Source organism: Nycticebus coucang, chromosome 1, assembly GCF_027406575.1.
Source record: "Nycticebus coucang isolate mNycCou1 chromosome 1, mNycCou1.pri, whole genome shotgun sequence".
Lineage (NCBI taxonomy): Eukaryota > Metazoa > Chordata > Mammalia > Primates > Lorisidae > Nycticebus > Nycticebus coucang.
In genome coordinates, this window is record NC_069780.1 from 186594280 (window position 1) to 186607832 (window position 13553).

At 39.4% G+C, this 13553-nt stretch overlaps 1 protein-coding gene across 2 annotated transcripts in view; it reads left to right on the plus strand.

Annotated features, from left to right (window-relative positions):
• Nucleotides 1-13553, plus strand: part of CTNND2 (catenin delta 2) — a 943962-nt gene that overhangs the window by 152663 nt on the left and 777746 nt on the right. For both annotated transcript variants that reach the window (XM_053592980.1, XM_053592979.1), the window contains exon 2: nt 12448-12584. In XM_053592980.1, coding sequence (XP_053448955.1) covers nt 12448-12584 — 137 coding nt within the window. The remainder of the gene's footprint in view (nt 1-12447; nt 12585-13553) is intronic.

The following is a 13553-nucleotide window of genomic DNA, read 5'->3' on the forward strand; positions in this document are numbered from 1 at the left end:
AGTATACACAGTATTAGTTACCTATTGCTACATAACTCATTGCCTTGGAATTTTGCACATTAATACAATAATTATCTCATAGTTTCTGTGAGTTAGGAACCCTATCAGGGTTCTTTATAGTGTTTCAGTAACAAAGTTAGCAAGGGCTGTATCACTTGAAGGCACGCCTGGAGCTGGAAGATCTGTTTTCAGATTGGCTGACTCATTTGTTTGTTGGCTGTGTGCATCAGATCGTTGCTAGTTGTTGGCAGGAGGCTTTAGTTTCTCCTTACATGGACCTCTCCATATGGCTGTGAGAGCATCCCCAGCATGGAAGCTGACTTCTCCAGACTGAATCATCTGAGATCAGATGATTGGGGCGCCTCAATGCCTTCTATGACCTAGTGTCATAAGTCTTAGGTCATCACTTCCACCATTTCTTTTGGCAAAGTGTGACTAGGTCTAGCTCACACTCAGGGTGAGATTAGTTAATCTTCACTTCCTAAAGAGAGGAATATCAAAGAAACTCTGGACATAACTAAAAATCACTGTACTTCCCCAGACCCAAGTTAACAGAGATAGTTATAATTAATAAGCAGATAAGACATATATGCAGAAAAGAGGTAAAATATTTTCATTAGGAGGTAATTGAAATAGATATCTTAGTCTTGAGAAAAAGGAGAGTTTATAGTAAAAAATACTAGAATTTTGGCTTGAAAGGGATAATGTAGGGGTAATGTTTTGATTTGTTCAAACTGAAAATTAAGGGAAAATAGAAAATAAGTTGGCAAAAGTAAGGTTAGGGATTGATAACTAACTTTCCATAATGTCCTTATTTGTCCCTTATACTGATTCATTGACCACATACCAGGGTATTTGAATCCCTAAAGTATGATGTTTAATGACTGTATACACACACACACACACACACACACACACAAAGAGGTTTTCTTATATGAAACCTTCACATTTCCAATAGTACAGTAAAACCTCTTGTACACATGCAAAGTATGCAAAGTATAATTTAGATTTAATTCTCTAACCTGACTTTTTTTGTGAAGTGCATTGTAATCAACAAATGTATCAACATACGTTGGCAGCTATCAAAAATAATTCTGGCACTGTTCAGTTGTTTTATATTTTTTCTTTTATGCTCAGAAGAGAAGTTTATTTGAAACATTTTCAAGTCAGTGGCAGCAAGGAAAATTGTATACAAATCATCAAAACTCTATTTTTGATTGTTTTTTTGTTTTTTGAGACAGGATCTTGCTCTGTCACCCGGACTAGACTGCACTGGTATCACTCACTCTCCTGGGATCCAGTGATCCTTCTACTTCAACCTGTTCAGTAGTTGTGACTACAGGCATGTGCCACTACACCCTGCTAAATTTTCCATTTTTTTGGTGAGGGTCTTGCTCTTGCTCAGGCTGATCTCAAATTTCTCACCTCAAGCAATCCTCCCACTTCAGCCTCCCAGAGTGCTAGGATCACAGGCCACTGCTGTTGGCCTGAAACTCTCTCTCTCTTTTTTTTTTTTTTTTAATCAGTTATCCTGGTCTCTACCTATTTTCTTTTTTTTTTCCTTTTATTGTTAAATCATAGCTGTGTACATTAGTGCAATCGCCTGTACCCATTCTAAGATGCACCATAGATGTGGCCCCACCCATTACCCTCCCTCCACCAAGACCTCCCCCCTCCCTTCCCCTTCCTTGGCCCTTTCCCCATAGTCTTGTGCTATAGTTGGGTTATAGTCTTCATGTAAAAGCTGTAATTTAGCTTCATAGTAGGGCTGAGTACATTGAATACTTTTTCTTCCATTCCTGAGATACTTTGCTAAGAAGAATATGTTCCAGCTCCATCCATGTAAACATGAAAGAGATAAAGTCTCCATCTTTCTTTAAGGCTGCATAGTATTCCATGGTATACATGTACCACAATTTGCTAGTCCATTCGTGGGTCAATGGGCACTTGGGCTTCTTCCATGACTTAGCAATTGTGAATTGGGCTGCAATAAACATTCTGGTACAGAAGTCTTCGTTATATTGTGACTTTTGGTCTTCTGGGTATAAACCTAGTAAAGGAATTATAGGATCGAATGGCAGGTCTACTTTCTTTTCTATAATTAAATTTAAAACATTGGCATTTTTCCGACTGCAAAGGGTTAGATGTATTGGGAGGTATTTATTTACAGTGTAAGATTTTGTCCTTGACTTCCCATTGATAGCAATTCTGGAAAAAAATATATCTGTCATCCAGCTTCAGTATCTTGAGATATTGTGAAGTGGCAGATATGTATTTGTGATCAATATGAAGGACAAATTGCCATAATTTGAATGGACACGTTCAAGTGCTATGAAGTAAGAACATGTTGTGAACCACTGTGTGGCTGGCATTTTGGAACCTTCTGTTTAATAGGTTCTGACAGTGAAAGTTGGTAATTCACAGTGGTTAAATTGCCGTGGAATGGCTCTGGAGTATGATTTTTTGTACCAAATTATATTGTGTAAATCCATGATTAAGTAAAGAATATAAACTGTAAAACTGCATAATTATTCAAAATATTACCAGACAGAATATTTGGGAAGACAGGTTGTATTAAATAAGCTTAGATGCTTTTTTTTTCAGCATCTTGTACAAAAAAGGACGTATTAGACGGACTCTAAGTCTGCAGGAGCTGTGTGAAAGGGAACCTCGGTGTCTGGGATATTTGGCAGTGACAGCATGTTCTGGACCCTCGCTGTGTGTGATGAATACCATGTTAGGAACTGGAATGCTTCTTTGAAGTTTCAGCCAGAATAGTCAGTTCACTGCTGAGCTTCTATTTTATGGAATAAAGTAGAACTTCTTCTTGTATTCAGAGATAGTCAAAATTTAAGGTAGTGGGCCTATTTCAATTTCTGTTTAATTGATCCTGTGAAGGATTTATAATTTCAAATTCTAGACTTCATTTTTCTGGCATAAGAATAAATGTCCCTATGGCTCAGAAAACATGTCAATCAGCTGTTGAAGCGTATTAATGGTTTCTGAGGGAGCTAAGACACGTAGCGACTCTAGAAGTGAGTCACTGTCTAATTTGCAGTAAAGATGAACTCTGGAACTTATGCTGTCATATCATTATTGAGAGTTTTTTTTTTTTTTATTTCATTATTGAGACACAGTATCACCCTATCACCCTAGCTCGAGGCAGTGCTATGATCATAGCTAAGAGGAACCTTGAACTCCTGGCCTCAAGCAATCCTCCTGCCTCAGTCTCCTGAGTCGCTGGGACTACAGGCATGGGCAATGAGGCCCAGATATTTCTTTTCTATATTTGGTAAAAATGGGATCTTGCTTTTATTCAGGCTAGTCTTGAACTCCTGACCCCAAGCAATCCCTCTCACCTTGACCTTCTAGAGTGCTAAGACTATAGGTGTGAGCCGCCCACCCAGACAATAGTTAGTAATTTTATTAATGTCTAGACATTTTTCCATGGTAAATGTAGTCATATGTGTTGTTAGTAGAAATATACATAGTTTTACTACTTTTCTATTACCCCCAACTCTTTAATATCAATATTTCTAGTTTTATGGATTTTTATTTAATAGATGCAATATAATAGATAAAATATTGCTATTTATTAACCTGGGAGATTTATAGGACGATTATGTACCAATCAGTGTTTTAAGTGTAAAATTCCTTGACATTTTTAAATAAGACTGATGATGAATTATAAATATTCTTTCCCTTGGACTCACTCAATAAGTATTTGGTAATGCCGGATCTTTATGAGACAATATTCTAGGCACTGAGGTTATAAATATGAATAAGACACAATTTCTGTGCTCCAAGAATTCAGGAACTCATTAGAAGACATAAAATGTAAATGTATTTCCATAGATCGAAGATGTTGTGTGTGTCATTGATTTAATAACACTTTTACTTACAAGTGACAAAAAATCCATCCTAAATGGCTTAAAGGAAAAGGGGACCACGGTCATATTAAATTTCAAAATTCCCAATTTCAAAAACATTAAAAGATGTTTTAAAAATCCCGGAAGGGGGTAAGATCATTACAATTTATGGTGATAAATGCCATGCTTGAAGAAAGTTCAAGTTATAAAAGTAACAATCGGGAGGAAGTGATTCATGGTGTCTGGACTTGTCCGGAAAGGCTGCAGAGAGAAAGAAATACAGCCTTTGGGCTATGAAAGGGGAAAGAGAAAAGGAGTTTGGCAGCCACACAAAGCTTTGGGCTGATAAAGCCATGCAGGAAGAGAATGTTGTGTGTGCAAAATCCCGTTCAATAAGATGTACTGGGAACTCCAAGGGGCTAGTTGTATCTACAGCAAGAAATGTGAGGGGAGAGATGGCAGTGTCGGCCAGGGCAAGAACATCTTCTTACAGCATGCAAAGCATATGGGACTTCATCCATCAGTGCTTTCTAAACTGATTTGCATCATTCGCTTTAGGGGTAACCACTAGCATTGTTAATGAACTTGAATAAAATAGAATAGCAAATATAATGCATCTCATGTTCTATAGCTTTGTTTTCTTATTTTGTTTCGGTTAAAATATGTTGCTGTATGTCAGTGGGCCATGGTCTATAATACATTTTTTTATCTCAAAAAAGGTTAGAAATCTCTGATCTGGGGACTGAAATCCACTCGGGTACCTTTAGGGGAAAAGCGTGTTGTGTCATGGTGTTGGTGAGGAAGATTGACTCTCCCAATAAACAACGCAGAGGAGTCTTTGGAGGAGGCAATCCTGTCGGCATGGGAGGCGGTTAGGACATTTTTGTGTGTGTGTCCAAGCAAGAGACGAGGGGCCATTAATAGCCGGGAGTCGCCTGTTAGATATCAAGTGTGAAATCTAAGCTGGAGGTAGACGCTGATTCATTATTGGCACAACCAACCTCAGGTGTATGTGGTTTTGCCAAAGAGAAGTGTGGGCAGAGAAGAAATAGAAGCTGTGGACCCCTTGGAAACTGATTTGTAAGGTGTGGATTTCAATCTCATTGTACTGACCCACTGGGATCACACAGACGGGTATAGGGAACACCTCACTTCATTTTTTTTTTTTTCTCACTTCATTTGTTAATAACATAGTGAATGTTACACATTGGTTATTTTTGTAAATGAGCAATTTTAAGATCATTAAAAAATTCAGGGTCATCATTAAACATCTTCAAATTCTTTTCCAGGATCTCCTGACAGCATGGCTACTGCCTCCAACTTCCTTCTTGGTATTTTAGGGCTCACTTTTGGAGCCCCAAATCTCCGCCTGGCTGCTCATGATTCTGCCCCTTACATCTCTGTGTATATGTTTATTCTGATCCTTTCCTCTCTGCTTTCAGCCCTCCGCTTTTCCGCTCACACCTTAGGTTCTAAGGGAGGCTGAGGAAGCTGCATGCTCACACCGTCAGAGCCTTACGTGTGGGCGGCCGGCAGACATTGTCCTTGTTTCACCCCAGTGTTGGCTTAGCCTCCCAGATGGCTAGGACTACTACAGCTATGCCCAGTTGCCACCTTTTCAATGTATGGTTTTTAAGATAGAGAAGTTGCTGGTGCGGTGTTTACGAAGACTAGATGACGGTGCCTGAGATCATGCTGTTGCAAACAGGACTGCCAGACTTTCAGAGAAACCAGCCCACGGAAAGGCCCTCTGCCATCCTCAGTGGCCGTATTTTGCATCTGCAAAGCGTGAGCACCACCATTCGATCACAGTCTGTGTTAGCTTCCACAGAAATTTCTATTTTTACCTTTAGACACGATTCTTATGGCTAAGAATAATAGTTCAGGCAGCCCCGAATTCCACGGTGATATTCAGGTTGGTCGCACTCCCCTCCGTGATTAACAGTGCAGTGACACACAGTGGGTTTCCTGACCCACCAAATCACTGTTCTGGCTTCTCTGACACACAGGGAGAACGCCCACCCCCCAGGGTTTGACACATGAACTGGATGCTCAGACTTGCAGCAGCGCTCCACCCTCCAGACAGCACATCTTCCACCACTGGGCAAATGACCTTGTGTCTCTGACTCCATGAGTAACATCTAGCACCACATCTTCCTCTTCTCGGGTGGCATTGGACGTTTCTCCTCTCCCGTCTGTGCCTGCTGGCACCAGGACTTGCATGTTCTGACCATGGCTGGATGCTGCTGCTTCCCAGTCTTGCATGGTGTTCTCCAGACATTTTGCTAGATTGTTCCAGAAGGCTGCTGGGTTGATGGTTCTATCTTAGAAGCCACTCACGGAGGTTATACATTCTTGCACAGTTAACTAGGGCAAAAGGCTTAGACCTGTCTTAGGAAAAGCATCTTTCTTAAGTCAAAGTAAAGGGGCATCATTCTGAATAGGGTACAGAGAAACGCTCCTAATGCAAAGCCCATTTTACTTACGTTACATGCTCTACTAAGCCGCCAGTATTGATTTTCCTCTAATAGTTGGTACATTACCTTATCAGATTTGTATTAACTGGCTTCTAAGTGTTAGATTCTGAACTAGATGTGGGAAATTGAACATAGACCAAGACAGATTGAGTTTCTGTTCAATTTTTTTTCTCATTTTGACAACTATTAATGACTGTATTATTTATGATAAGCAGCAATTTTAAATTTCTCTGCATAAAATAAGAAGTGAAGACGAATGTTTGTTTCTGTGTGTGTGCATCTGAATGAGGATGATGCTGGGCATGTTTCTTTGGGTGCATACTCGTTAAAAATATAGAATTACAGTTTTGGTGACCAGAGTGATTACATGAGTGAGATGCTCAATATTGTCATCCATGTCACTAATTTGTACTCATTTATACATTCTGTGTACACTAATATTAATAAAAAGATTTTTGTACTTATTCTTTAATTTTACATGGTAGTCTTTTAAATATTGCTGATGGAGTAGGTGGTTATAAAAACCAAATATGTTAAGATACATTAAAACTTTAAGACAATAAATTTCTCATGTTTATATATCTTTAATAACAGTAGTTAGTATTATAATGCCCGATTTCATTGTTGACTTGGGCATAGGGTGGTGGTAACTTATGAAAATGATGCCTCATGATGACAGTAAAGGTGAAAGTTCCTTTACTGAGCCCCTGTTTTGTGTTTTGGAACACAGAATCAGGAACAGAGGTGGGGACTATCTTGAAGAGGTGGGAATATATCGTTGATCTAATGAGAGAAAGAAATAGGCTAAATGGGGCTGCATGCCGGGTTCTCATGCTTGTCAGTGTGAGGAGCAGGGAATTAACCTCAGAGTCTCTGGAATTGAAGTCATTGGCTGAAGATAAAGGAGAAAATGTGAGGGAGAGTTATAGACGTTTCTAGGAACTCTAAGGTAAAAGGTAAAAAAGGACCTTCCTGAAAGGAAGGAGAGAGAGAGGAAACAAGATTTGACCATGAGCATTTAGAAATCATCCATCTTTATACTCCCTGATTCATATCAGAGCCTGGTTTCTGGCTAGAGCGCCCAGCTGCCCAGGTGTTGGCAGTAAAGAAGAGTCACAGGTGAGTGCATTCTAGGTGTTCGGACAAGGTTCTTGCCCCTGCCCCAAATCTGTTCCACCCACAGTCTCCACCTCTTGGTGGATGGTCATTTACTGAGGCCAAACCCCGGGAATCATCTGGACTCCTCTCTTCCTCTCACCACATGGAATCTATTAGCAAGTTCTGCTTTATCCCCATAATCTGGCCACTTCTCATGACCTCTGCTGCCCAGCATTCCATTTTATGATCCCATTTCAGATCCTAAAATCATTACATCTGGATGCAAGAGTCCCAATTCAAAAGGAAGTTTTGCATCTGGGGTCAACCTGCTTTCACTATTATTGGCATGCCAGCCAATTTGTTTCTGAATTTCTTATTGCATCATATATGAAAGGGATAGTATTGTGGATGTGTTTAAGGTAGTGTTTTGCTCTCCAGAATATTTCATACCAATGGGACACATCCTTTTGTAAGCTTCGCTTTATCCAGCTGTACTGATTTGAAGCAGAGGATGGGACCCTCACCTTTTCCTGACATCATAATTTATCATAGGCGGAGGGGTCACAAAAGAGCTATAACAATAGTACCACCCTGCTACTGCCGGTTCCCAGACTCCCCTGCAGACTCCTCAGAGGAGTTAAGGGAAAGAAAGCTGAGAACAATTGAGCTCTCCTCCTGTCAGTATGCCTGGACTGCCACGACGGAGGCTGAGTGGCTAAACCAACAGAAATTTATTGTCTTACAGCTTTGGAGATGATAAGTCCAAGATCAGGATGCCGTGAGGATTTGTTTCTGATGAGGCCAAGGGTGCTCTCTCCTGTGTATATACCTTTGACGGTGTGTACCAGACGGCGAGAGAGACCTCTGGTATCTCTTCCTCTTCTCATAAGAACCAGTCCTATGGGATTAGAGACCTATGCTGTGACCTCCTGTAGCCTTAAATATCTCCCATAGGTCTCTATCTCCAAATAGAGCAGCAGTTCTCAACCTGTGGGTCGTGAACTCTTTGGGGGTCTCCTCCATATCAGATATTTAATATTTACATATTACATTACATTTACATATCAGTAGCAAAATTATGGTTATGAAGTAGCAACGAAAATCATTTTATGGTTGGGGGTCACCACAACATGAGGAACTGTATTAAAAGGTCGTGGCATTAGGAAGGTTGAGAAGCACTGCAATAGAGTCACATTAGGGTTAAGGCTTCAACATACAAATTTGGGGGACATAATTCAGTTCATAATACTGTTTGTGGAGGGGGGCATAGAGCAGTGTGACTTGGGCCCAGAAACTTCTGGAATTGCTGCAGTTTTTTCCAGACATAGGATTTGTTGGTACCAAGTTCTACTAGACCAAAGCCTCCCAAGTTTAGAGCTGTTCTCCCCTCCCTACTGTCTCTCCTTCCTGTGTGGAAGGTGGATCTGTCTAAAGTGGTGGCTTAGTTATTTGTGGATTATAATTATATGCACAGGAAGACTTGTTACTTAGTGATTGTTTTGAAGGATATGAAGAAGTGTTGTATAGGATGAATAAGTCTCTGGTAAATGTCCACTGTGCTCATAGTCAAATAAAAGAGAACTCAAAGGAATACATTTTACTGTATCACATTGGTGAAAGTCCAGGAGGATAACTGAGGTCATTAGGGCTAATGTGGGCATGTGACTCTCATGACACCTGCTGCGGGAAGGCATTTGGGCAGGCCTGGTAGCAGGACTTTGGCTATCACAAGTCTGAAAAATACCCTGATTTCCTATTCCATCAGTTCCATGGCTAGGAATTTATCTACTAAAAATGTCATCAGTGTAAAATGGATTACAATTACTAATAAAAGATAAGTAACTTTTGATGTATACAGATTATTAAATACTAAGTACTCATTACAGTTAATTTGTGGAATAATGTTTATTGATGTAAGAAATTGTTCATGGGATATTATGGAGCAAGAAAGAAAAAATTCAAAAATGTTACCCTAATACCCCATTATTTACAAATTTCTATGCAAAAGAAGTTGTATCAGAAAAAAACAAATCACCAAAATCCCAGTCAAAGCGAATATACTTATCTAGGATGGCAGAATTACTAATAGTTTCTCTTCTTTTTTTTTTTTCTCCTTTTATACTCTTTCCAGATATCTTGGATTTAGCATAGATTAAATACTAATTTTTAGTGGATTAGCTTTGATTAAAACTAAAGTATTTGGCCACATTACTACGACGTCAGGGGCTTAAGGCTTTTGTATACTTCCTGTAAAGCAATCCAGGGCTTGGTTGGGGCGGGTCTTGGCATGACTCCTCATTTCTCTGCATGCTCTGAGAGGAGAAGATCGGCATGGGGGGCGACAGTCTTCCCTAAGCAGATATAGTGGGGACCGATACTTAAATTAGATCTGAACGTTGAAAATCATGAATGATGGGAATTACCCCAAGTCATTTGCATTCAGGAATAGAGGTTGCCTCAGGTAGCAGGAGCTCTGTATGGTGGCATAAGCCTTGAAGATTTCATTTCTCTTTTCATTATTGCCAGAAGGAGGAAGGAGGTAGATAAACAGGCCTAATTATTCCTTATGCTTGTGGGTCAAACTTGTCAAGTGCCTGAGGATAAAGCCTGATTCAGTGCCTATTAAATACCATATTTTATTCTGACAGGTTACTGTCATACTTTTAAGAGTTACATTTCATAAAAACTAGTGTGCAGACTAGCATTTTGAAAGGAGTACAGGTGAAATAGGTTGACAGATCAAAAAAAACACTAACATCGAAATAAAAAGGTAGGTAACCTGATTGGCAGAGGCACTTCTGCTACTTAATAACTTTGGGCCCTTAGACAATTTCTTTGTCAAAACGTGTACTGGTAATAATATTGCTTCAAGCCTGAATTCACATGGACCCAGTAAAATTTAGAAGACACAAAAATGAAAATAAAAATTAAAAATAGGTAAGACTCCTTCTTTTCCAGTATTTAAGGGACTCTTGTGTAGAGTCTGCTGGGAAAGCCACTGACATAGATATAGGTGGATATACAAGGGCCAGAGTGGCTCTCTCAGGGACTCAGGTGACTGTGCTCTTCCTGCTTACTTTTTACACCTGGCCTTCCTAAATCAAGATCACGGCTTCACCTGTTTACCTGAGCATACTATTTGCTGATCTGTTTGTCTACATTCTGCATGATTACGAGACTTGATCAACTGAGAAAACCACATATGAGAGACCTTTGAATGCATAAGTATACTTTATTACGTTCTTCCCAGCCCCACCACCATCATTCCCTAAGCTTCTTCCTTTCATCTCGTTCATATCCACCACCTCACACACTTTGAGCTTTCTCATCGGCTATGTTACCGAATCATATTTATCTGATCCTATTTGCTCAAATTCTGCTTTGTTAATATTATTTCCCCAATCCTGTCACACAGTCTGTGTTTGTAACTGATTTACTTTTCTAATACTGATCTAATCCCCATTGGTAATATTATAAGTAATTTACTTCAGAAAATAAAAACAAATCCAAAATTAGTTGGAACGTTCAATGAAATTTCCATTTTTATCACAGATTTTAAGTGAAATTCTGAAATAGAACCTTTTCAGTTGGCATATCTCTAAATTATTAATTAAATTGAGCTAATACCATAAGGCAAGGTCTTCTATGAAAATTACATCACTTAATCTAAAACCCAGGATGCTAAGATATAGTATTATATATAGGACATATGTTTTAATAGTCATACAACACTGGTTCCTGAGGGACATGTAATATGATAGCTTTAGGTAAGAAAATAATTCTTTGATAACCCTCGCAATTTAATTGAGAAGGGGATTGCCCGCAGTTTATTGCTTACTCTATTTATGATCATTGCTAGATAATAAAAAATTTATCAGTTTGGGCTGCCATAGCAAAATATGAAAAATCTGGGTGCTTCTAAACAATAGAAATTTACTTCTCACAGTTCTAGAGGCTGAGAAGTTCAAGATCAAGGTGCTGGCAGACTCAGGTTCTGATAAGAGCTAGCTTTCTGGCTTCTCAATGGGCCTTCTTGCTGAGTCCTCATGTGGTGGGAAGAGTGAGCCACCTCTCTCAGGCCTCCTCCATAAGGGCACTAATACCATCTGTGAGGGCTCCATGCCTATGACCCCTCAAAGGCCCACATGACCCCATCTCCTAATACTGTTACCTTGGGAGTTAGCATTTCAGCATATGAATTTTAGGGACATAAACATTCATACCATTGAAGTCTTATTTATTTGTGGGATAAAAATAAGTCCAAGAGAGCAAAATGACTTGTGGGGATCTTATTTTTCACCTGTGCACATATATCCACTTATGCATTGGGTTTAATGTTATTTGAATTTTTCTGTTCATTGCAAATAAATAAACTCAGACAAAATAAACTGTGGCCAATGGCCCTTGCCTGCTTTTAGGTGTTTTTGCCTGCCATCTGTCACAGAGTCAAAGCCTAGCAAACTTGTGGGCAGTGGACTGGTTATGTAGTGTATTTCACGATACCAAGTAACCTTCTTATGTTAATTCAGGCATCTCTTAAGTTGATGATAAATTATTAGTTATTTATTTTGTATAATTACTTCACAAATAGGATTATCTGATAGATTTTTCTTTTGAGTTGGAAATATACCAGCAGGCAAGAAATAAATTTAACTAAAACAAATATAAATATGTAGTTGGTCGAGCTTCTTAGGCCTGATTCTGCTTTGCCTCTTTATTCTTCTTCATAATCTCACTTCCCTTCTCTTTCTCATCATTTCCTTCCCCGTTTACCTTTAAGACAAAGCACAAAGCTGTGAGTGTGTTGCAGAATTTGTTTGGGGTTGACATAAGGAGAAAGTATTCTATTTACTTGTGCTGTCCCCTTCAGTAAGTAGGTCACATTCTTCTTCTGAAGTTGGTAACTTTCATTTTTCTGACATGTGGTCCTGAAGTTGTCTTACGATGGTGCCTGTTTGAGTGACAACACCCAGTTGGATTGAGTGTGCTCTCTTGCCTTGCAGGAGCTATGCCTGTCCCAGACCAGCCTTCTTCAGCCTCAGACAAGGCCAGCTCCCTGAGCCCAGGCTTAAACACCTCCAACGGGGATGGCTCTGAGACGGAAACCACCTCCGCCATCCTTGCCTCCGTCAAGGAACAGGTAGAAACATTCTGTTTTTGTGAAATACGTTTGGGGGCATTTAAAAAATTCTTTTTCCAGATGAACAATGAGGATTAATTTATGTTTGAAGAAATGTCGTGATTTCCTAGCAAAATGTTGGTGCTCATTATATAAATATGATTATAATGGCTTTTGAATCTCTGTTTTCATTCATGACTTAGGCCATTTCCTTTGAAAAAAGATTCCATAGAGGGAAAAAAGAGGACCTTACATTCAAAATGTCCTGTAGGTGAAGCATTGCCAGATTTGTTGACAGATCTGGCATTTAATACTCTGAACTACATGCAGTGAAATTAATTGGACTTCAGAAAATAATAAACTCGGGTAAACTTTCAAAATATATCCAGGAGGCTAACAAATTAATGTATATGACAAAAATGAATATCACCTTAGGCCAAGGCAAATTAGTCTTTCAAGTGTCTCTGAAATGAATCTGGAAGGATAGAAGAACATTCTCAGATTAATCAAGGGCTGCACGAGTCTTCATCCAACATCACTTTGCCGTAAAAAAAGATAAAAAAATGAACTCTAAATCTTAGATTTAAAAGAAATTATTTCATAAAAGGCATGTTTCTTATAAATAAAAAAGAGTAAACAATCAAAGGCAGTTGGGAGATCAAGATTCTTTCATTTACTTCTTCCAAGCATGTATTAGAAAATAAATCAATATTTTTTAAAGCAACAAGGCCCCAGTGTGGGTAGGTGATTTGCCGATGCTGAATTAGCCAGCCTAGCAAGGTGGGGGTGACATAACTTAGCCGACTCCGGAACCGTCTCAACAGACCAACAGCCTAAAATGGAGCAATTCGGCACAAAAAGCAGTGCTGCAGGGGACACTGATTCTGTTTAATAAGGGGGAACTGATCTAAGGTAGCAAACTACCTGAACAGTCCACCCACTGACAGGGAGAATCAATGCTGCTCTCAGTCAAAATGTGCCACCTCGCCA